This window comes from Equus przewalskii, chromosome 14 (assembly GCF_037783145.1).
Source record: "Equus przewalskii isolate Varuska chromosome 14, EquPr2, whole genome shotgun sequence".
Lineage (NCBI taxonomy): Eukaryota > Metazoa > Chordata > Mammalia > Perissodactyla > Equidae > Equus > Equus przewalskii.
Window position 1 is genome coordinate 11,920,952 of NC_091844.1, and position 23,255 is coordinate 11,944,206.

The following is a 23,255-nucleotide window of genomic DNA, read 5'->3' on the forward strand; positions in this document are numbered from 1 at the left end:
CCCAACCCCAACCTGGTGTGTATGTTACGGCCAGGTCACAGTGGAAACCACTGCTCAAACTTCAATCCCCCAACACTGGCCTCAAGAAATGGAAATTCAACCCAAGGGTGCAATAAAAGGTTAGCATTTGACCCAAAGGGATGCCTTGAGTTTTGCAGAGAAAGATGTTACTATAAAACAAGATAAATTACAGTAAAATATTATCAAGTACAAAAAATAATTCATATGCTCTAATACTCTCCCCCCATATGTTGAATATACAGGGATTTTGAGATGTTTTGACATTTGGCCTGATTTTTCTCAGAAGACACACATATTTGCAACAACTGTTACCTACCTGGAGAATGGTAGATAAACCCAATATCTGTCTGAAAAGACAAGAGTGGAGTAAAGATTAGTTAGGTCCTCCAGCCAAGCTCCAGAATGCCAGCTAGCCTGAGGACAGTCCTAGCCACGGGGCGCAAGCACTTGCCCTGCCCTCACTCCCCGGGGCGCAAGCACTTGCTCAGCCCTCACTCCTTTAATCTTTACAACAGCCTGGAAGTTGGTTCATTATCACCTCCACTCTACAGAAGAGGATACTGAGTTTGAGAGAAGTTCCCAAAGTCTTACAAGTAGTGAGGAGGCCTGATTGAAAGGATCCTTAACCACCACGCAGCCCTGCCTGGCCAACAGAGCATTGACTCTTCCCTATCTCTGGAGGGAAGTGTGTCTCCTGTCCTGGGGAAAAGGATGGTCAAGGGAGGAGTTGGCAGAGGCTATGGGTTTTCCCTTTCCCCTGGGAGACAGCTTCTGACTGAGGCCTGAGGGATGTGGCACAGGATTGAAGGTGGTGTGGGGCCAGGCGCCACAGAACATTCAGGCCACCCTTGTAACCCACATCTGAAGGTGCCATAGAGCAGTGCCCAAATCCTGCATGTAGGCCTGCTTTAAAACTCAGTTACCGTCTTAGGTTAGGTAGGCAAAGACTCCTTAGATACAGTAACAGAAGCACGATTCATAAGAGGAAAATTTGATAGATTGGACTTCATCAAAATGTAAAACTTCTGCCCTTTGAAAGACATTGTTAAGAAAATGAAAGAACAAGTCATATACTGGGAGAAAATATTTCGAAATCATGTATCTGATAAAGGACTTGTATCCAGAATATATAAGATATAAGAAATATATAAGAAAATCTCAAAACTCAATAGTGAGAAAACAAGCAACACAATGAAAATAAGCAAAAGATTTGAACAGACATTTAGCCAAAGGAGATATATAGATGACAAAGAAGCACATGAAAAGATGGTCAACATCGTTAGCCACCAGGGAAGTATAAATTAAAATCACAGTGAGATACCACTACACATAATTAGAATGGCTAAAATAGAAAAGATGGACTATATCAAGCGTTGATGAGAATGTGGAGCAACTGGAACTCTGATACACCAGTCAGGGGAATATAAAATGGTAAAACCTATTTGAATTTTGGGGAAAGACTGTTAGGAATTTTCTTCAAAAGTTAAACATAGACCTACCATATGAGATAGTCATTCCACTTCTACATATCTACTCAAGAGAAATTAAAGCATAGGTCCACACTAAGATGCATACATCAATGTTACAGAAGCTTTATTGTAATAGCCCCAAACTGGAAACAATCTAAATGTCCATCAACAGATGAATGGACAAAGAAACTGTGGTATATCCATGCAATGGACTACTACTCAGCAATAAAAAAGAATAAACTATTGATACATGCAACAACATGGATGCGCCTCAAAATAATTATACTGAGTGAAAGAAGCAAAAAAAAGAAGTACATGCTGTATGATTCCATTTATATGAAATTCTAGAAAATGCAAACCAATCTACAGTTACAGGAAGCAGACCAGTAGTTACCTGGGGATTAGAGGGGGCAGGATGAGCGTGAGAGGAAAGAATTACAAAGAAGCACAAGGAAACTTCTGGGGGTGATAGATGGGATAGACATATTCATTATCTTGATTGTAATGATGGTTTCATGGGCGTATATTTATTTTTAAATGTATTAAATTATCCATCTTAAATACATGCAATTCGTTGTATGTCAATTGTACGTCAAGTTGTACAAAACAAAATAAAGCTCAGTCACCCCTAATGAAGCAATAGATGTAGGCAGTGACCATCGCTAGCTGTTAACATAAAGAGAGAGATCAGTGGACATTCTGCGCCTCCTGCTGAAGTCATCTTGCAAAATAACTGACCCAAGTGTGATCAAGCCTCCAGATGGACATACCTGGACAGAGGGACATGTGAAATGATCCCCTGGAGGTGCAATCAGCAAAATCTAGACTGGGGAAACTCTACAGGACAAACTGTCTAGTTTCTTTAACAAATAAATTTCAAGGAAAAAAAGGAAGTGGGCCCAACAGAATAAAAGAGACCTAAAAATACGTATTAACCACCTGCAATGTACGCACGTGGTTTGGATCCTGATTTGAACAAACTGTAAAAGGAATTCACAAGATAATCAAGGGAATTTGAACACTGACTAGCCATTTAATGCTATCCAAGAATGATAAAGATTTCTAAACGTGACAATTGTATTTGGTTATGCTTAATAAAATCTTTATGTTTTAGAAATACATACTGAAATATTTAAAAATAAAACGATAGGATAGTCTGAGATTTGATTCAAAATAATCCAGTAGGGGAGGGGAGGTGGGCCGGGTGTAGATAAAAGGTGATTGGCAATGAATCGGTGAAGTTGAGCGATAAGGATGTGGGAATTCATGGCACTGTTCTCTCTACTTTTGTGTATGTTTGAGATTTTCCAAAAGAGTAATACTAAGAAAAAAAAAAGGTCAGATTTCCTTTGACCTCTATAACTTACTCAACAGATCATATCGTTAGTCATTGTTGGGAAATTGCACAGTGACCTTTGTCAAAAGCACGTTTTTGACCTCCTGCCATCTAACCCCTCGGGAGGCTCTTAATTGCTCACCCTGTGCTGCTCCTTTGAGGGTGGGATGGGGGAGGGGCAGGTCTTGGCTGGTCCTGTGCTTATTCCAAGTGGTGAGAAAGAACACATTTTGATTTGTCTCAAAGTTGCCTTTCCCAAGGGTGGGGCCCCTTTTCAGGGGCTGCCACGTTAAGCAAATAAAAATACAAATGCCAGCTTAAATTTGAATTACAGGTAAACAACGACTACTTTTTTCGTGTCCATATGTCCCCTGCAATACTTCATGAGGAGCCATGCGAGATGTGGGACAGACTTAGATTTAGAAAGTATTTGTTGTCTGAGATTCAAACTTAACGGAGCCTCTTGTGTTTAATCTGACAAACTTATTTTCCTGATCTTTCTGGATTTGGAGAATCTTAGTTTAGCCCTGCATGACTGTGTAAACCTTCCTCAGCTCTCAGTCTGTGTCTTTCCAAAGCAAATCTTTTTCCTCTCTCCTCACAGGGAGCAAGCTTTCTCTGGGTCTCTAACAATTAGGCTGGCCTTTTTGGATCTTCTGCTTCCATCCTGGAAGAAGTTTGGACTGTGTCCATCGTATCACAAGTGTGGGGAATTTACCATGGCCCCATGCTTTCATAAATGTTGCATATTTTAATCCTCACAAGGACCCTGTGGGTTGAGTATATTATTATCCCCATTTTGCAGATGAGGAAATAGAGGCTCAGAATAACTTGTCTAAATCTCCCAATTGGTTGGTGGATCCAAATCAGGATCTTTCTGCTGAAAAACCCACGTCATTTCCCCTAGACTGGGGCATAGACCCTGGAGGGGGTCTCTAACAATTTCACCAAACCTCCTCCTCCATCCAGTGCTCACCTGGAATCTCCCGATCTCTGAATTGAATCTCATCACTGAGGAATTCATCACCTGCAGGGCAATTCCCAGAAAGATCTCAGTTATTCACAACCCCGCTTTCCCCCACCCCATGGGAGGGATTGTAAGGGCACATTCAGGATTCTCCCCGATTATCAACACTTCCTAATGGCTGACCCTTCCACATAGCTTTTCCCGTGTAATTCTCAGAGAAACCCTGTGAGGTTCAGATTTCTAGTTCCATTTTGCTGATGAGGAAATTGATCAGAGAGGATGATTCACTTGGTCAACACAAAGCAAAGCATTGCACTCAGCTGTCTTCAGGGCACGTTGTCCTGGTTGTTTCCGGTGTGCTTGCGTTCCCAAGAACATGTGACCTCCTCAAGGGAGGGGCCTCTTGTTCTCCTTACCCTGTGCTGGGCACATAGGAGGCACTTGATAAACAATGTTCACCTCTATAACAGGGCTCCCTCTGGTTGAGGCGTGGAACGTCCCAGGTTGAGGGGACATTTGAGGAGTCCTTTGGTGGCGTGAGAATCCTGGCACTTGGGAAGAGGCTGCTTTGTTCATCTCAGCACCTAGGGCAGGGCCCTCCATAACGTTTGTCGCATGAATGAATGGGGAGTCTGGGCTGCTTGGGAGTGAAGAAGGTGGTGGAGGTGCTGCCTTGGGGTCAGAAAGACCATCTGAGGTGACTCTGGCTCTAAGAGTGGGGCTGGGGGGCTGAAATGCTTCCCAGAATTGAGGTGGGACAAGGAAGTGGACGCATCTTGTTTGGCTCCTCACCTGGATTAAGATGATCTCATCAAAGAACTTTGCAGGAACCTCATAAAAATTCTGGAAGAAGATCTGAAGCAGAGAGAATGGGGGAAGGGGTGGACGATGTTTCTTCCACTGCTTCACCCAGGGACTCAGTGAGCCTGAAGCCTCAGAATAACATGCTACTTCCTGTTTATTTGCCATTTCAATAACTTTCAGCTTACTACCGTCCTCACCTTCTTTCTCAGGAAGCAGAAAATCCTCCAGGCTCCTGGAGGGTTTTCCGCCCAATTAAAGGGCAGGGGCAGGAGATCCCTGGAGAACCTGTCATGAGCAGTAGCTGCCCTGTGGAGATTCAAGCCTCTGCCTCCTTCTAGATTGCCCTGTCAGTCCTTTCCACCCCCACTCCCTGCTGCAGCCAGAACTTCCTTTCCCAAATACAAACCTGGCCCTGTCACTCTCCTACTTAAGTCCCTCCTTGGCTCCCAATTGCCATCCACAACAGGGCCTGAGCCCATTTTGCAGGCTCCCCTCCAGCCGCTCCCCTCCAGCCACACCCAGATCTACAGGGCTGCCAACAAATCCTGCTGCTTCATGCTTCCAAGCCTCTGAAAACCCTATTCCTTTCTCCTGAATTATCTTTCCCCACCCTGTCCCTCTTTCCCTGGTAGACATTTCCTTCAAGGTTTTGGGAGCCTTTCCTGAGTCCTTGTCACCCACTCCTCCCTGCTCCCACTCTGCTTTTCTCTTTTATTTGTTTGTCTATTTGCCAATTAATTCAACGAGTATTGATGGAGTTCCTACTGTGTATCAGACACAATGCTACAATTTGGGATTCCAGCAGTGACAAGACGTACACGGTCTGGGCCTGCATTTCATGGCTGCATTAAAGGCACTCTCAGATCTCTGTCAACCCCAGTCTTTGTTCCCACTGTCATTGTTTCCCTGTTCAGAAGCCAAGCCCCCCACAGACCACAGGCTCCTTAAATGCAGGACTGCGAGTTCTTCCTTCTGTATCTCCAGTGCCAAGCACAGTGCATGGCCCTTGGTAGGTGCTCAGTAAATGTTTGTGGAAGAAACAAACGAAAACACCTGAGTCAAGAAGAAAGCTTGCCAGCTGCCTGCAAGAAATGCCCAGCCCCTGACTGGCCCAGTGGGCCCAAGAGTCCCATTCAGCCCTGAAGGGCACATGCGGCCCACCTCATCGAAGAAAGGGTTGTTCCCCATCTTGATCCGCGTGCGCTGTTGATGGCCTCCAATGACCAACTTCACCATCGGATTGAGGTTGTTACCCATAAGCTGTCGGGCTTCAAATATCTTCACTCGGACCTACAGAAGAGAAAAGGGGGGACCTTGATGTTGGGGGCCCAGAGGACCCTCTCCCAGGGACTCTTCTCTAAAGGAACAAAATGTTGTGATAAGAAACATCTACTGCGGAAGCCGGCCTCGTGGTGTAGTGGTTAAGATCGGCGTGCTCCGCTTTGGCAGTCTGGGTTCACAGGTTTGGATCCCGGGTGCGGACCTACACCACTTGTCAGCCATGCTGTGGCAGCGACCCACATATAAAGTGGAGGAAGATTGACACAGATGTTAGCTCAGGGCTAATCTTCCTCAAGCAAAAAAAACCCCGGAAAATGAGCGACAGATATTAACTCGGGGCTAATCTTCCTCAGCAAATTAAAAAAAAAAAGAAACATCTACTGTGGATAGAAGAGAAGCCACAGGGAGAAGGCTAGGAGCTGGCCTCAGGCAAGGACAAGCCCTGGGGATGCCTTGGCTCCTTCTGTCCCCTCTTATGGGAACTGCTACCCCCACTTCTTTGCCCTTTTTATCTTGTGTGCACTTAGTGTTTCTCTTCTCTGTTGGTATGGGCTTATTACAGAATAGAGAAAGAAAAATCTAATGTTTCTCAATATGTAGTTCGTTTTTCACTTTTGTCCCTGATCTTTTAAAGGAATTGAAAATTTTAAAGTTCCCTGCAGTTAAATCTATGATCTGTGATTTGATCTCTGATTTGTGATTTCTTCTGCTGCTTTTATGTACTATTGTGAGAGCCAGTAAAGGGACTATGACATCTGAGCCTAGAATTCGAAGGCCAGAGGGAGAAGAGCAACGTGGAGTCCATGTAAGATACAGGCTGGCTAAGGCCCGAGGGAGAAGGCACTGGAGATGACAGTGGCTAGCAGGGCACAGTCATGGGAGCTTGTCTTCTTACTACGGGTAGTAAACAGCATACAGCTCTCCCAATCCAGGCCATGGGTCCAGCCATTCTCCATGAGGTCTCCTGCGCCTCCATCAAGTCCAGAGACCCTTCAGGAACTGACACATATGCAGCTACCTGACCATCAGAGACAAGAGCGGTTCAAAGCAGGCAAACAGCCCTCATGCCACAATTTTGCCCTAACCTCTAATACATAGGAAGGGTGGTGATTTGGGCACACTGACCCAGCAGGGAGGGGGAAGGTACTGCAAAGGAGGCAACGGCAAGTGCAAAGACCTGGCTGCTAGAGAGAGAGGCTTGAGAATGGGACTGCAAGTTGTCCAGGATGATAGTGCCAGGTGGGGAGGGGCAGGAGCAGGGGAAAGATGGCTTGGAGGGGCAGGCTTGGGTTATCAAGGGCCTGAGAAGCCATTATAAGGAGTTTGGGTTTTATCCTGAGGATATTGGGGTGTTCTCATTTTTAAGGACATTTTAAAGCAAGTGCATGGCGTGGCGAGAATGACATCTTTGAAAGACCACATGACTGAAGAATGAACAGGAGAGAACTGGAGGCTGGGAGTTCGGGAGGAGCCTATCAAGGTGGTCCGGGGAACCAATGGTGGTGGCTCAGGCCAAGGAATGGCAGTGGCGATGGAGAAGTGGGTGCAGTCAGGTGATATTGAGAACTGGCCTTGGCCAGTGACTGGAGGCAGGGGGTCGGGGGAGGAAGAGGGGCAGTCGAGGATGGCTCCCAGTCTCCCGAGCGAGTGGCAGGCCAGGGAACAGGCAAAATCATGGCGGAAGTGTTAGGTCACAGGCTGGAGATCAGAGGGAGTGGGATGGGGGTTCTAGAATTCGCACTGGAACCTGGAGACCTCCCCATAGATCCCCTCAAACTCTCCTCCGTTTCTCCTGTGCAGTTAATTTCATCTTGCCTGTAGCTAGCCTTGTGTTGTCAACAACCCTGAGGACTCCCAAAGGGCAAGGTCCAGGCCTTCTGCTCTGCCTCCCCAGCATCTACCAGGGCTGTTGGTTCACAAGCACCAGTGCCTCCTTTTGCCTCACTGAAAGTATCTAGCTTTAGCCACATGCAGAAGTTCCCCAGAATGATGCCTGCAGGAGCAGGGGATGCGGTGAGGGTCTGAGGACCTGTAGCCCAGTGTGAAGCTCCGACCCTCTGCCACGACTTTGTGGAGAGGCAGGGACGGCCTGGGAACATGGTGAGGGTGTAGACAGATCATGTGGCCTTTCAACCTGGAAGAAGCTCACCTGAAAGTGTTCAGGCTTTGAGGACAGAGCCTTGGGAATGGCAGAGCCAGGAACCATCAGTTTTTGCTTGGCTGCTTCTCGTGTAGCTGTGCCCAGGAGGTCTTCATCCCCTGGGGAAACACAGTCCAGGGTGGGTTCTCAGAGGCTGGCGCTCAGGAGGTTTTGATGCATTTCCCCCAAGGACCAGCTCCTAACTAAAAACATGGCCAAGAAGCCCTGATAGGGGCACATGTCCTCCCCAGAACATTCCCATGGGTCTCCTCCTACCCTCAGTAACCCCGGGCCCCACTCTCCATACATGGGGGCTCCCGGAAATGGCCATCTTTGCCTCCCTTTGTAGCCCACTGGAGGCTGGGTCTTACATCTAGAGATGACAAGTGGACATATTGGGGTGATATGGCCTCAGCCAGGTGTCTGGAGATCTAGCCTCTAGACCATAACCTGGTTACAGTCCTTCTGCAGGCCTCAAGGGATGGGTCTCGAAGGTTTCAAAGAGCCCATCCAGCTATACTTGAAGAAGGGCAGGGGTAAGCTCCATGGAAGGACATACCTGTCTTCTCAATATCCTGGTGGGTCATAAGGGCCACCTGTAGGGTGACAGTGCACTGCAAGGGAAAGGCAGGGGAGCTGTAAGCCAGATCCTGCAATCCTTGGCCAAGTGATAGCACTGGAACCCCACCCAGCCTGGCGGGTTCATGCCTAGTCGTCCTGGGTGGAGCAATGCCGACCCTCATACAGGCCCAAACCACAAGGGCCTGTGCAGTCTGGGGTGGTGGGAGGTTATGAACTGGTGGGGAGAGAGCAGTGGGTTACAGTAGAGAGGATTTGGAGAATAGGGGAGCCATGTAGATAGGTAGAGGAGAAAGAGAGGGGACTTGGGGCGAGCCGAGAATTACTGATGCTAACAGCTCTGCTCTTAGCCCAAAATCCCATAACCGACCTCCTGCCTCCAAGTGCCCTCACTACCCATCCATCCTCTGGAATTGCCCCCTAAACACTCCCTAAGTGCCCTAAAGAGTAAAGCCACAACTCACCAGCATAGACCACAAGGGCTTTCACCTCTGGCTCCTGGCCGCACACCCAGTCTCAGCCCTCCCCCCTTTCATGCCCTCTGTTCTGTGTGCTCACCCTCCTGAGCCTGCCCTGCTGCCTATTTCTCCCTCCAGCCTTCACACAAGCACCTTATACTCCTGCCTGGGATCGTCTTCCTTTCCTGTCCATTGGGTAAACTCACATCCCTCCTTAAGATTCGCCTGAGAAACTGAATATCCAGATGGACGGTGGCCAGACCAAATATAAAAATGGAACTCTGGCCCACAGTCCACAGCAATCAGCCCAGGAAACCAACTAGTATCTGCAGTAACCAGCCCAGGAAGCCAGCCTGTTGTAAGTCAGCCTTATAGGAAGTCTGACCACCAGCTCTAGCAACAATCCAGAAAGCCTAACAATAGCAATCAGCTCAAATGGCCAGGACTTGGTTAATAACTGACAGCTTCCCTAATTTTTGTCCCCATCTGCAGCTTAGGACCTACCGGAGAAAGTCAAATACACACCCCTAACCCATCACACAGGATGCCCCGCTTCCAGTTAGCCCTCCTCCAGCTTCCCCATGCCAACAGCCTCCAACTGGGGCACACCTGGAGTCTTCCCTTTTTTCCACGATAAAGCTTTCCCACTCCTCTGCCTGCCTTTGAGTGTCTGCCAAAACACGAGTGATGGTGGCTGACTCACCTGCTATAGAAAGCTCTGAATAACTAGCCTTTGCTTGTTCTCATTTGGTTGGTCTTCGTTTGTTTCCACACGTTTTAATTACCTTTGTAAAGCCTTCCATTACCTCCCAAGTGGAATCAGTCATTCCCTCCTGATCTCAGCGACCTAGTTTTACTCACCCTGGTACCTGTGTGCTGGAGCACTTGTCACCGAGTGGTGCCCACTCCAACAGACCGTGGGTTTCGTTCAATTTTGTATCCCAGGCCTAGCACAGTTGCTGATATCCAGTGGACAATCAAATAAATAATCAATCTAAACAGGTGGGTTAAGGGTGGAATGGTGGGTAGGAGGATGGATGGTGGGATGGAAAAGTCGGGGGGACGATGGCCGTGTGATGAGGCCCCCCCGGGGCAGGAAGCACTCTCTGGGTGGGGACACTGGGCCTCTGCTGGAGCTGAGTAGCCCAGCTTTACTGGCTGCCCCTACTCCTCCAGCCACCCTTCTTGGGGCCCGACTCACTTCTGTGGGCTTCATGGAATGGTTGAGCAGGGTCAGGTCCTTCACAAAAAGCACTTCTCTGGGTTTTTTCACCAAGGGCGTGAGCATTATTGTGGCCAGGCCCATGAACCTGGGGAAATGAGGAGCAGGTATGAGATCCTGAGCCAGGGAAAAGGATGTCCTTCTCTGTTCAAGGCATGATTTTATCTAGAGATTCTTTTTTCTCCTAGAGACTGTGTTATCCACGAAGAGAGGCTGAAGGAAGAATGCAGTGATGGGGAGCATCCACCAGAGGGCGCAGGACTCTCAAGTCTCTGGGAACTAACTGGCTTTGGGGCTTCCTGGGCAGTGGGTGCCCCAGTTACTGGCTCTGCCCTGCCCAGTCCCTTCCCAGAAACTGCTCCCACACTCTTCTGGAATGAGAACTCTGCCAAGTAACAGCTGATTGGATCACGAAATAGACACCTGACCGAAGCTGAGCCAATCAGATTCTCTGTCCTAGGAATTTTTGACCTAGGATACTGTAGCTTCGGCCTCAGTGGGATGTGAGTCTCAGCTGGGCACTAGAATCGGGGTGTGATGGGAAGCCAGGGTTGGGCAGAGAGAACCAGAGACTTGAGATCCAGTAGCTTCAGAAGAGACAGATCTGCTCCTGGGTTCCCAGGTTCCCGGTTCTAGTCAATCTGCACTCCTAGCCTTGCTACCTTTCCACAAATCTCCCTTTTTTTTTTTTTCATTAACTGGCCGAAGTGGGTTCTGGTCCTTGTGCCTGAGTGAGTTGTGGACTAGAGATGCAGCATCTGCTGTAGCTTTCGTTAGAGTCAGGCACCTCCTACCTCTCTCTGACTCACCTTTCTTTCTTTATTGAGCCCATGTCCCGAAGGATGATTTGCAGGAAAGAGTCATTTTTCAGGGGGCGGTTCCAGAGGTGCCAGATTATGGTCTGTGGGAGGCACAGAGAGATCAGCATCCTTCCTCTACCTCCCCCTTCCCATCCTTCTAGGCAATGAGAAAAGATGCAGGGAACGGGCTGGCACTGTGTTTCCCTTGAACTGAGGAACCTCCCCCAAGTCTAATTTGCTAAGAGGAAGGCCTTGCTACTTTTCACCAAGGTGCTGGGCATCCTATTTGGGTTCCCGTGACTTTAGCTGTAGTATCATGGGCGTGTTAGTAGTTAAGAGGTTTGGGAACCAAGCGAGGGAGGACATGGATGGATGGAAGATGAGATCCTGCACAGGGAGCCTTATCTTTGCTTCAGGTTTCTGGGAACATTAGAATGGCCCAGTTGGACACGATGGGCTGTACTATGCCCATCCCCAGAGTCTGTCCAAGAACAGCTATGGGCAGATATGGCTGTTGTGGCCCTCAGGCCTTCACAGCCTTGTCAGCTCAGAGGCTACTCCCAGGCCAAGATGCCCCAGCCTTGGGTAAAGCCTTTGAGGCTCCCTGTCCTCTCCCTTCTGAGGACAGCCTGGACCCAGCCTCACTCCTGGGGTAGTTAAGGTCTCTTCGGGGCTTTCCTAGATGGCTTTACCTCGTTCCATGTGGGGTTATTCCCTTCTATCTCACGAGTTCTCCTCTTGATATCTGCAAAGACACCAAGGGGCTGGCATTGGTGGTAGGAAATGTTTCAAAGTCTAAGTTCGAGTCGGGTAAAGAAAGGAAGGAAACTTCAAGTCTGCATTGGCAGGTATTGGCACTATTCTTACTCCGAAGATTTCAGACTTTCCACTTTTTGTAAGAGTAACATCAGCCCACATCACAGATACTATGACGTGTTCATTTCATTTTCTTCTTGGCTGCGCAGTTCCCAGCCACCTTGCAGCCGGTTGGTGCCTTGTGACTTGTTCTGGCCAATGGGGTATGGGAGTGATATTCACCACTGCCAAGCCTGGCCCCTAAAATCTCCCCTGAGATTCTCCATTCTTCTCCTCACTCCCAAGTCCACACTCACGATCTGCTGGCAGGGTGGTGCCTGGGTGACTTTGCAGCCACAAGCAGCGAGCAGCTGGTCTCTAAACTACTGTTTGAAGGAGGCTCTCTGGGGAGCTGCCTGACCAGCCCCATCCACGCAGGGCTTGAGTGAGCAAGAGGTAAACTTTTATTGTGTTAAGGCAGTTTAAGGGTTTATTACCATAGCAAAGCCTAGTGTACCCTAAGACACCCCAAAACATCTATAATGGGTTGGGAGCTCCTCAGCCACTAAAATCCCCCTCCTCCAGAAATATCTTTAACAAAGACCAGTCTATAGCCCTGCAAAGAACCTCTAAATTGCTAAATTACTTTGAGATTCTTCCCAAGGAAAGGATGCGAGAGAGAGAGAGAGAGAAAGAAAGGGGGAGAGTGAGCCTCTTAGACAGCAGGAAGGGGTGCAGCTTTGTGGATGGTATTTGGAGAAAGAGGGCTAGGAAGAACAGGTGAAAAAGGAATAAAAAATATCAAACAAACATTCAGTTATAAGAATTGGTAGGTAAATCTATGAGTAAACCCAGGATTCTGGGTTTTAGGCATCTTTGTAAGAATTATTTCTAGGAGGAGAAAGATGGTGCCCAGGGGACGGTGGGGAAGATTGCTCAGAATCAGGGAGAGGAGCCGCGGGGCTGTTCCCTGGCTCACCATTAAATGAGTGAGTCAGGGCAAAGACACATGAACAGCCACTGCACCGCTTCAAACCTCAGACTGGGAGCATAAACATCCATCGCCCTGGGAGCCTGGAGTCCCAAATGTTGTCATGTTCAGCAAGCACAGTTTCACAGACCAGGAAGAAAATGGAAGGAATTTCATTCTTCACTCATGTCTCTTAGAGAAACTGCTGTGTCCTTCTTTTCTCTTGCTCCAATTTTCTCACTCTCCACACTTTCCAGAAGACCTCATTTGCCTGTAGCCACCTCCCCAGACTCTCTGCCCGCTGTTCGTTTTTCTTACCCTTCTTTCTCTTTTGCTCCCAGGTTTGTTATATAAGTATACTTCATATTTTTTATTCTCTCTCATAAATCCTTTCACTATCTCCCTCCTGACCTTTCTTAGACTTTTTTCCTTATCTATAAAATATAGAGACAATAAAACTTGCCTCAATTGCCCCATGGAATTGTTGTGAGGAGCAAAAGTCATTATATTTATGAAAATACAAATTTGATTATTGATTTTAAAAGTGATTAATATTATTGAGCAATTATGAGAAGTTGTACAAAGAGCTGTACATATATTATCTTTTAAAATCCTCACATCAATCCTATGAAGCAGGTATTTTTTTCTTTAAACTGTAGTTTGTGGCACAACTCTAGTTCACAGAAGAAGCTTGAAAAAGAGTTAATCTTCTCTTTTTCCTATAGCCATTTCCTGGAAAAAATGGGAGGCAGAGATGTCATAATAAGAGAAATAAGAGCAATAATAGCAATAAAGATGATAAGTTTTGAAAGAACGAGATGGTGTCTACCTCACCTTTCTGTTACACAGGGCATCATTTACACAGTAGGGCACCAAGAAATCTATCTTTTCACTGAATACATCTCGCTTCTCAGGGCTCCTCTCTCCCACCCAGGGCCTGGCTCTCACCTCTGAAGTAGACGGTCACGCAGGGTCTGGGTGGGGGTATTAGGGGCGGGTTAATGTTGGCTGACTCCACGACAAGCCGCAGCATGTCTTCGACCTACTTCCGTCCGTCCCTCTGCAGCAAAGCTTCCTTCTTGGAGCACCTCGATCAGAGGCTTCTCCCACGGCTCCTGGGGGTCAGTGGAGCCCTGAGTCTGTTGCTTAGCAATAGAGCCCATGTCACAAAGCTGGGTGGTTCTCGGTTCTGGAAAGGAATCAAGGCGAATGAGAGAAGTAGTTACAGGGACTATGGAGCCAAGGACCTGAGGTGACTAGGCCTGGAAAAACCAAACAATTTGGCCGCTCTTCATTTCCTCTTTCTTTTCTGTTTTATTCTTACTGTCCTTCTGATTGCAAGATCAGGTCTAAGAGTCATATTTTCTCTTTCTACAAGCAAGTTGTCTGAAGTGAATCCTTGCTAAAGTCACACAATTTAGATGAGGAAACAAGAGAAGCGAGGAAATCTGAGGAAAGGAACAGGGACGTCAAAGACGAGTTCAGGGACATTTCGGAAGGAATCCTGCCTGATGTCGAAGCAAACAGTTAGGCCTCATTTTTCTAAAGGAAACCTCAGTTCAGACATGTCTCTCTTTCAGAAAGGGAAATTAGCTTTTTACCTAATGAGCTCTTTCGCCAGCTGGGTTTGTAAGGCTGAAGAAAAACCTCAGAGCTGATACAATTTTGCTGTGGCGTCGTGACAGCTTTCAAGGCCTCTCCGCGTGACGATGGCATAGGGACGAAGCTGGGTTGTTGGTTCTTGTCCACATTCAGGCTTTTTCTGCTTTAAGGTTGAACATTTTATCTGACGATTAGCCTGAAAATTAATGGATGTTTTAAAAGTCTAGTTGGTTGATGAAACAATTTAGCAGTAGGCTTCCTACGCATTCTAAGACATGCATGGCATTCACAGACCAAAAAGCTGGATGTGTGATCTTGGTGCCATGATTGATTGCTTTCTGGCACAGCAGATTTAAAAAGAAACAGCACTTCCTGACAATTTTTCTTGAAATCCAAACACAACACAATGCTTTTTGCTTTGTTAATCATTTTCCAAACTAAGCAAGGCACAAAAGGCAAACCCAATAAAGGAAAAGGCTGGTAGATTTGACCGCACAAATTTAAAATTTCTGTACAGAAAAATATACTTCAAAGTTAAAAGACAAATATCGAAGTAGGGAACCTTTGCAACATATTTTTTTTCTCCCCAAATCCCCCCAGTACATAGTTGTATATCTTAGTTGTGGGTCCTTCTAGTTGTGGCATGTGAGACGCCACCTCAACATGGCCTGGTGAGCGGTGCCATGTCTGTGCCCAGGATCCGAACTGGTGAAACCCTGGGCCACCAAGGCAGAGTGCGCGAACTTAACCACTCAGCCACGGGGCTGACCCCTCTTTGTAACATATTTAATGTCCAAAAGATTATCAGCTTTTCTAGTGGGAGCTCTTATAATTCAATAAGAAAAAGACGAATATTTCTAAGGAAAATGGGGGCAAAGTTTCTCTCAGATAATGCTCAAATGGATATAAAAAACAATTCAGTCTCTTTAATAATCAAAGAAATGCAATGCGATATCATTTATCACTTTGCCAAGTTAGATTCAAAAGCCAAAAAACGATGGAAAAAAATTCAAGCTCATTAATAAGGAAATAAATGCAACAAGATATGAATTTATCACCTCCCCAATTGGCAAAGAATGAAAAATTTGGTGTGCTAAGGAAGGAAGGAAGGAGGGCAGAGAAAAGATACAAATCATACACAGCCCTGATGAGATATAAATAGAAAAATAGCAGAATCCTGGCCCAAGATAACTGCCCCGGAGAGAGAATTAAGGGTGGGGAGAGGCTGGGCAGGAACGGCTCTTTTTTTGGTCATTTCTAGTAGTAGTATCCTCTGTATTTCTAAATAGCATATTTAAATGACGTCACTTGAATTTTTCAGTTAGAGACATTGTCTATCGCGTCAGCTCTCTGACTGCATCTCTCATGCCTCTCCTGCCTCCCAGCTTCTCTCTCCCCAGCCTACCCCAACTCATCACCTTTAGACATTAGCTACTGCTGCTCATTACACATGATGAGGCGTTTATCCTTTTCACACTCTGCCTTACCTGTATCCTATTCTCCCAATATAATTATATCTCATTTAGAGGTTAAATCTAGCTTCAGTGTTTTCTCTACTGTGATAATGTATAGTTTTTCACTGTAGATCAAGTAATATACTCCAATTCCATGTCCTTTCTCATTTAACTTCATGTTTTTCCAAAAGTAAGAATTGCTTCACTTTTTCATTTGCTTGCTTTTCTTGAAAGTCTGACCAAGTCTTCCCACATCCTTTGACAGCTCTGTGATACTCCTTTTAATACAATTTCCCCCAGATTCACATCCATCAGGTATTTTACCAGTTTTACTGTTGTCCTAGAGATATCCATCCTGGCCCTCTCTCCTCCCCAGTCTACACCGATTGCCCCCCAGCCTGTGGCATAGCTGTCGTCCTGGGACTTCCCTTCACCATCATCTTTAGAATTCCCCTTGTCTGCCTTTTGTGTTGGACCCTGTTTTCTAGATCCTATGTCTTCCTCTTTCTTGATTTACTCTCTCACCTTAGTGGAACACAATTTTTAGTAGCTTTCTGAATTTTTTGAGTGTTTGCGGGTCTATACATGTCTTTATTCTCCCTTCACACTTGATAGATCGTCTAGTTGAATGGGCTGTGATATGCTGAGGTAACAAACAAACCCAAAATCTCAGCGGCTCAAAACAATAAAGGTTTCTTCTTTGTTTTAATAGCAGCTTTACTGAGATATCATTCACATACCATAAATTCAGCCTTTTAAACTGTACAACTCAGGTTTTTAGTATATTCACAAGGTTGTACAACTATCACGACTGTCTAATTCTAGGTTATTTCATCACCCTAAAAAGAAACCTCATATCCATTAGCAGTCACTCCTCATTTCCTCCTTCTCATAGCCCTTGGAAACCATGAATCCACTTTTTGTCTCTACAGATTTGCCTATTTTGGACCTTTCAAATAAATGCATTCATGCAATATGTGGCTTTCTGTGACTGGCTTCTTTCACTTAGCACAATGTTTTCAAAGTTTGTTCATGTTGTAACATGTATCAGTACTTCATTCCTTTCTACGGCTTAATAAATCCATTGTAGAGATACACCACATTTTGTTTATCCATTCATCAGTTGATGGACATTTAGGTTGTCAACACTTTTTGGTTATTGTAAATAATGCTGCTCCGAACATTTGTACACTTGCTTTTATGTGTACGTATGTTTTCAGTTCTCTTGAGTATACATGTAGGAGTGGAATTTCTGGGTCACATGGTAATTCTATGTTTAGCTTTCTGAGGAAATGTTTTCCAAAGTGGCTGCACCATTTTACAATCCAACTAGCAACGTATGAGGGTTTTAATTTCTCTACATACTTTCAACACTTTATTTTATTCTTCTTATTTTTTAAGGAGGACTGGCCCTGAGCTAACATCTGTTGCCAATCTTCCTCTTTCTGTTTGAGGAAGATTGTCGCTGAGCTAACATCTATGGCAACCTTCCCCTATTTTTGCATATGGGACACCACCACAGCATGGCTTGATGAGTGATGTGTACGTCTGGGCCTGGGATCTGAACCAGTGAGCCCTGGCCCCCTCAAGTGGAGCGTGCAAACTTAACCACTACGCCACCGGGCCGGCCCTTGTCAACACTTTCTATCGTGTTTTTTGCCGTTGTTGATTTTTTAGCCATCCTAGTGGGTGTGAAGTGGTAAAGATTTATTTTTCAGCTTGCACCATGTTTCTTGCCTTGGTGTCTTGTTATCAGTCAGTCAACCAATGGATCAATCAATCAGTCAACACAGGAACCATCCCCTATGTCCTGGGCTATGTTCTCTGAAGGATATGAACAGGGTTAACATCCCCAGTTTTGAGGATCTGTTCTCTCTTTACAAAACACAGAGGAAAGTTAACACGAAGTAGTCTGTGGTCAGTACCAAAATTCTTTTTTTTTCAATTGAGGTAACATTGGTTTATAACATACAAATTTCAGCTGTACATCATTATATTTTGATTTCTGTGTAGACTGCATCATGTTCGCCACCCAAAGACTACCATCTGTCACCATACACATGTGCCCTATCACCCCTTTTGCCCTCCTCCCTCCCCCCTTCCCTCCTGGTAACCACTAATGTAATCCCTATAGCTATGTATTTATTTGTTGTTGTTGTTTATCTTCCACTTATGAGTGAAATCATATGGTATTTGACTTTCTCCATCTGACTTATTTGATTTAGCATAATACCTTCAAGGTCCGTCTAAGTTGTTGCAAATGGCACAATTTCATCTCTTTTTTATGGCTGAGTAGTATTCCGTCGTGTGTATATACCACATCTTCTTTACTCAGAATTCTTGCTGGGGCATCTAGGGTCCTGCAGACTCTGGCATATGTCTAGCTCTCCAGCTTTGTCTCTCTCCACTTGCTGACCATTGCTTCCTAGCTACACTGTTCTTGCCTTTTTAAAAAAATGCTATCAAGCTCCTTTCTCCTCAGAGGCTTTGTCTTTGCTGTTCCTTCTCCTGGAGAGCTTCTCTCCCTGCTTCTACCATGTTCCCTCATTCTTCTCTTGTAGTTTCAGCTTCCATGTCACCTTCACAAGGACACCTTCCCCAACCCAAGCCAAGGCTGGCTCACTGTTCTGTGCCTTCTCTCACCTTATACTTTTACTTTTCCTTATTGCTGTAGGCATGGTGAGGAGTGGAGCTGTGAGGGGTTAAACACCTAGTTTGCAGAGCCAGATGGCTGGGTTCCTATTCTGCCTTTGATACTTACTAGCTGTGTGACCTTGGGAAAAATACTTTACCTTTCTGAGTATGACTACAATAGAACCTAGCATTTAAAGTCTTTGAGAGGATTAACTGAAATAAGTCATGTATGTCACTTAGAGCTTGTTTGGCATTCTCCAAATGTTAGCCTTATTACCACAATTATAAGTTAAGCATTTATGTAGATTAAAAGGAAGTATGCCTTGTCAGTGCTATATCCTCAGCACCTAGCACAGTATTTACCACATAGCAGAATTTAAGAAATATTTGTGATTGAATGAAGGCCAAGTGTATCCTACAGGATATCAGAGGAAGGAGAGGCATTAAAGAGAAGAGATGGCCCCCTCTTATCAATCGGCAGTGACAGCTTGGAGTCCTGTATGGAAAAATGATTTTGCAGCTGCCTCTGGGTTCACAGGTAGAGTGGACTGTGATTGATTAATCATGTCTGCCATGGGCACAGGAAAAAAACCTGCAGCACAAGCACTAACGATTTGACATCCCTGCTGTAGAAAAGGCTCAGAGTTGTGTTGAAAACAGTACAGAATTGTGAAGTGACAACTTGCTCCTTCTCTCCACTGCCGGCCCTGCTTTCCTCTAGGCACTCAGGACTCCGCGTGGCATTGCACAGGCCCTCCGGAGCACTGTGTCTTTCTTTGGGCTGGTGTTGCACCCTGTTTCCGTCAGCATTACAAGTCAGTAGGCTCACTCCTGCCCTGATAGAGCAACCAAAATGAACCAATCCGCTAATCACCCTGAAATGACTGGACTTGACCCCTGATTGTGTTTTCCATCCCAGGGACATCTGCATTTAAATCTAGCTGGGGCTGGTGTGTGTGTGCCCGTGTATAGGGATGGGTGATGGATCGAACGCCACAGGGGCCAAGGAGGCCTACTGAAGCTGGCCAGAGCACGGGCATAAGCAGACCCCACGCCTGCCACACCAGAAGGTCAGTCCAATGCTGCCACAGCCTCCAATTTTTCAAGAGAATCCAGAAATCTGGATTTTTACATGAAATCTCCCAAGTTTAAAATGTTTGCAGTTAAATAAAATTTTAAGAGAGTAATGTGCGGGCTAATGAAAACAGTGTTGGGTGTATTTGGCCTATTTGCTATCTCTGCACAGGTCCTCACCAACCTTTCCAATTCTTCTGCAATGGCCTGGTCCTTCAGAGCCCAGCCTCAGGTGACTTCCTCTTCATGACACCACCCCCATCCTCTGGTCAGGAAAGCTTTCTTCTAGAACACTCTGTGGTCCCTCATGGTAAGTACCATCTTGAAATCTATTTATGTTTCTGCCAGGCACCATGCATTACCCATTTCATTCTCTCAGCCACCCAGTGAAGTGTTTGCGCATTTAGAGATGAGGGGACGCTGCGGTCTTGTTGGGGTCACGATGCCAGCTAGTTAAGTGCTGGAGGTGAGATTCCAACCCCCTAAGCCTGCTCTCAGCCTTGAGGGGCACTGCCTTCCCTTTATCCTTCAACTCCATACCGGCGGGGCCCTGGTCTTGATTCATCTCTGCAGGAACCAACACCACTCTGGAAAGCTGGATAAATGTTTCTTTTCTTTTTATTTAATACACTTTCTTTTTAGAGCAGTTTTAGGCTCACAGCTACCTTTTAGTTTAAAATTTATTCTAATTTTTATCGTGGTCATTTCTTAAGAGTAAAGTCTTAACGAGCACACGCAGCGGCGCCCCGTCCCCACCCCCGCTCTGGCGGAGGTAGAAAGTCGGTTGCGCGCCCTCCCACCCCTGGCCACGCACCGGGCAAAGGAACAGCGCAGGGCGGGCAGCGGGAACCGGGGCTGCAGGAGCCAGCCTGCTCCTTTGCCCAAGCTTTCCCTGCTGAAAATGCAGGAGGCGGAAACTCCGGACTGTGCGCGGACTTTCGGCCTCCGAGACCGGCGCGCGTTCCCGGCTCTCCTTTTCCCGCCTCCCAGGCCGCCGCTGTATCCTTTCCGGGTTTTCCCGCTCACCGCTCCTCCCTTCCCAGGCCGCAATCCGCTTCCGCGTTTTGCCGGGGCCCGGAGCGCCGGGGCGTGGAGGCGGTAACGCGCACGCGCGCGGGGTCCGGCCCGGGCCGAGCGCGCGGCCCGGAGATTGCCGGTGAGGGCAGCCTCGGCCCGGCGCGGTGGCGGGCCCTGGGAGTCGCGGTCGGGTCGGAGCGGGCGGGGGGCTCGGCGAGGGCCGCAGGGCTCCCGGGGCATGGGGGGGCCGGGAGCTGGAGCCCGGGGCCGGGGCGGCCGGGGCCGGACGGCCGTGTTGGGCGGGGGGCGGACTTGGGCCGCGGTGACGCGGGCGCCGGGCCGGGGCAGGGCCCAGGCGGGCGGGAGGCGGGTGCGAGGCGGCTCCTCCTCGTCGCGAACTCTCGGTGACCTTGGCCAAGTCCCTTCATCCTCTCGAGCCGGCGCCTTCGTCTGTAAAGTGCGAGTTATGAGCCCTGCCGACGAGATGGGCCGTTTTGAGGTTCCGTGGCGAGACCCCCGCGGGGTCCGTGGAGTAGCGGGCGGTTTGCCTGGACGAGCCCGCCCCCGGGTGAGGGAGCGAGGGCTTCCTGGGGCAGCGTTTTGTTGCAGGCTTTGGGGAGACGCTCTCACGGGTATATTTTAAAACCTCCAGAGTATTATGAAGTAGTTGCAAAACTTTTGTTTAACGTAGAACAAGAGCCTTCCAGGGCTTTCGAGGCCCGGGCTGCCCCGCAGTCGCTGCGGCGCTCAGGCTCCGGCTGCAGAGACGGCTCTGTGAAGCTCTAGAGGGTGGGAGGGAGCAGAGACCCTTCGCTTGGGAGGGATTAATATTTTTGATTCCTCTTGCTTGCCCAAACCCTTCCCGTCCGCATAGAAAATTCTGGCGCCGGCCAAGCAAGTGTAGTATCTGTCATGTGAGGCCTTTGGGAACAGTGGAGCCGCTCAGCCTTCCAGTTAGCGAATTTTGTAGAGGTCGGGTGTGGAGGACCTCATGGTGCCATAGCCTGTGTTGGTGCTGTGGGATCTCAGGAACCCTCCCTGTGGGGCGGCAAGCATCTGCTGTGTAATGGATATTCAATTATGATGATAGACGGTCACAAAAGTAAGAAGCATGTTAGATGTTCTAGGTTGGAAGAGTATTTGAATTGACTTAAACTGAAACTTTTTGCTGCAGGTGACTAGCATGCAGTTACCCATTCTCTGACTTGCTGCCCTGTTACTGACATGGCCCACCGGGGTGGGGACAGGGACTTCCAGACTTCAGCGCGGCGCATGGGCACCTCGTTGCTCTTCCAGCTGTCAGTGCACGAACGGGAGCTGGACCTGGTTTTTCTGGATCATAGCTATGCCAAGCCATGGAGTGCCCACCCGGATGCCAGTAGTGCCCGCCCCACCCGCATGCTTTTTGTTACTCCCCGGAGGCAGCACGAAAGTACCATGTGAGTTTGGGCTTCTCTCCTGAGGCCTGCCGTTGACGTCATTGGGCGGTGATCAGATGGTGGCAATTAGGATTCTGTGTGGGAGATTATAGTGGGGGTTCGGGTGTTTAATTCAGGCATCTCTCTTAAGCATTGTGAGGCCATCAGGCTTATAGGTGGACATCTGCATTCAAGCCATCTAAGGAGTTAGGAAAGCAAGATGTTCAAAGGAGGGCCAACAACCTATTCCACTTAGATAATAGGACTTGTATGGAAAGAGGAGATTGAAGAGGATTATTTAGCTGGTGAAGAAAAAGACTAAAGAGTTGACTTTTTAAAAAACTCTTTATTTTTCCTTCTCCTGAAAGCCCTCCCAGTACATACTTGTATATTTTAGTTACAGGTCCTTCTAGTTGTGGGATGTGGGATGCTGCCTCAGCATGGCCTGATGAGCGGTGCCATGTCCGTGCCCAGCATCTGAACAGGTGAAACCCTGGGCTGCCGAAGTGGATCGAGCGAACTCAACCACTTGGTCACAAGCCAGCACCTAAAGAGTTGATTTTTAAAAATTGCCGTACAGGATTAGACTCATTCCTTTAGTCCATTGTTCTGGCTTGTCCAACACTGGCAACAGTGACCTTTTTACAGTAATGCAGTTTGCTTTTTCTGGCTTCACCTGCAAAGTTTAGGAGCATATTCCCAAGACCTTGCTTCTCTCTTAGCTTGTTACAGAACTGTCACCCATGGGTTGATCTAAACCCTTCTTAGGTCTGGTTATATTTTCAGCTGGCCTACATTATAGGGTAAGGAATTTTTTCATAAATTTACTGTGTAATATGTGACACAATTACATTAGGCCTAAATAAATTTGTTTACCAATTCTTTTGAGCTTTAAGGTATTCTAATTACTTTACATTTCAAGATTGTTGACATATTTTATTTTGATGATCACATCATGCCCTTAATAATTTTGTAAACTTTTTTGTTTGTTTGTTTTAATCTGACCTAATGTTTAATCTTTCCTCTAGCACAGGTCTTAGGTTTGTTGGGGAATAGAGATCTTATATTTTGCTTCTTTAGGTTCCCCAGTGAGCCTTAATAAGCTAAAGGTACCGTGATGTATGTATTTTAAACACATGTAGAATAGTGGTTTTTGTTTCATTTCCCAATGAGGGCAGCATTTTGTTGGCTTCTTTGGTTGTACAGGGCATGGG

General features: G+C 47.0%; 2 protein-coding genes across 21 annotated transcripts in view; one reads left to right on the forward strand and one right to left on the reverse strand.

Moving 5' to 3' along the window:
- FER1L5 (fer-1 like family member 5) overlaps nt 1-13,967 on the reverse strand; it is a 53,718-nt gene extending 39,751 nt beyond the window's left edge. For both annotated transcript variants that reach the window (XR_011525886.1, XM_008544380.2), the window contains exons 1-10: nt 13,791-13,967; nt 11,770-11,822; nt 11,087-11,178; nt 10,257-10,365; nt 8,578-8,632; nt 8,028-8,137; nt 5,759-5,887; nt 4,586-4,648; nt 3,803-3,853; nt 338-368 (exon numbers count right to left, since the gene is read on the reverse strand). Coding sequence is in view for 1 of the 2 variants with exons in the window: in XM_008544380.2 (XP_008542602.1) it covers nt 338-368; nt 3,803-3,853; nt 4,586-4,648; nt 5,759-5,887; nt 8,028-8,137; nt 8,578-8,632; nt 10,257-10,365; nt 11,087-11,178; nt 11,770-11,822; nt 13,791-13,875 (778 nt within the window). In the remaining variant the exon portion in view is untranslated. The remainder of the gene's footprint in view (nt 1-337; nt 369-3,802; nt 3,854-4,585; nt 4,649-5,758; nt 5,888-8,027; nt 8,138-8,577; nt 8,633-10,256; nt 10,366-11,086; nt 11,179-11,769; nt 11,823-13,790) is intronic.
- A 6,443-nt stretch (nt 13,968-20,410) lies between these two features.
- The window catches only part of KANSL3 (KAT8 regulatory NSL complex subunit 3), a 62,647-nt gene continuing 59,802 nt past the window's right edge, over nt 20,411-23,255 (forward strand). For 12 of the 19 annotated variants that reach the window (XR_011525893.1, XR_011525889.1, XR_011525890.1 and 9 more), the window contains exons 1-2: nt 20,651-20,762; nt 21,798-22,062. Coding sequence is in view for 11 of the 19 variants with exons in the window: in XM_070572112.1 (XP_070428213.1) it covers nt 21,848-22,062 (215 nt within the window). In the remaining 8 variants the exon portion in view is untranslated. Of the gene's footprint in view, nt 20,763-20,976; nt 21,192-21,797; nt 22,063-23,255 lie in introns of those variants that run through there. The other 7 variants (XR_011525892.1, XM_070572113.1, XM_070572123.1 and 4 more) reach the window with 4 other exon arrangements.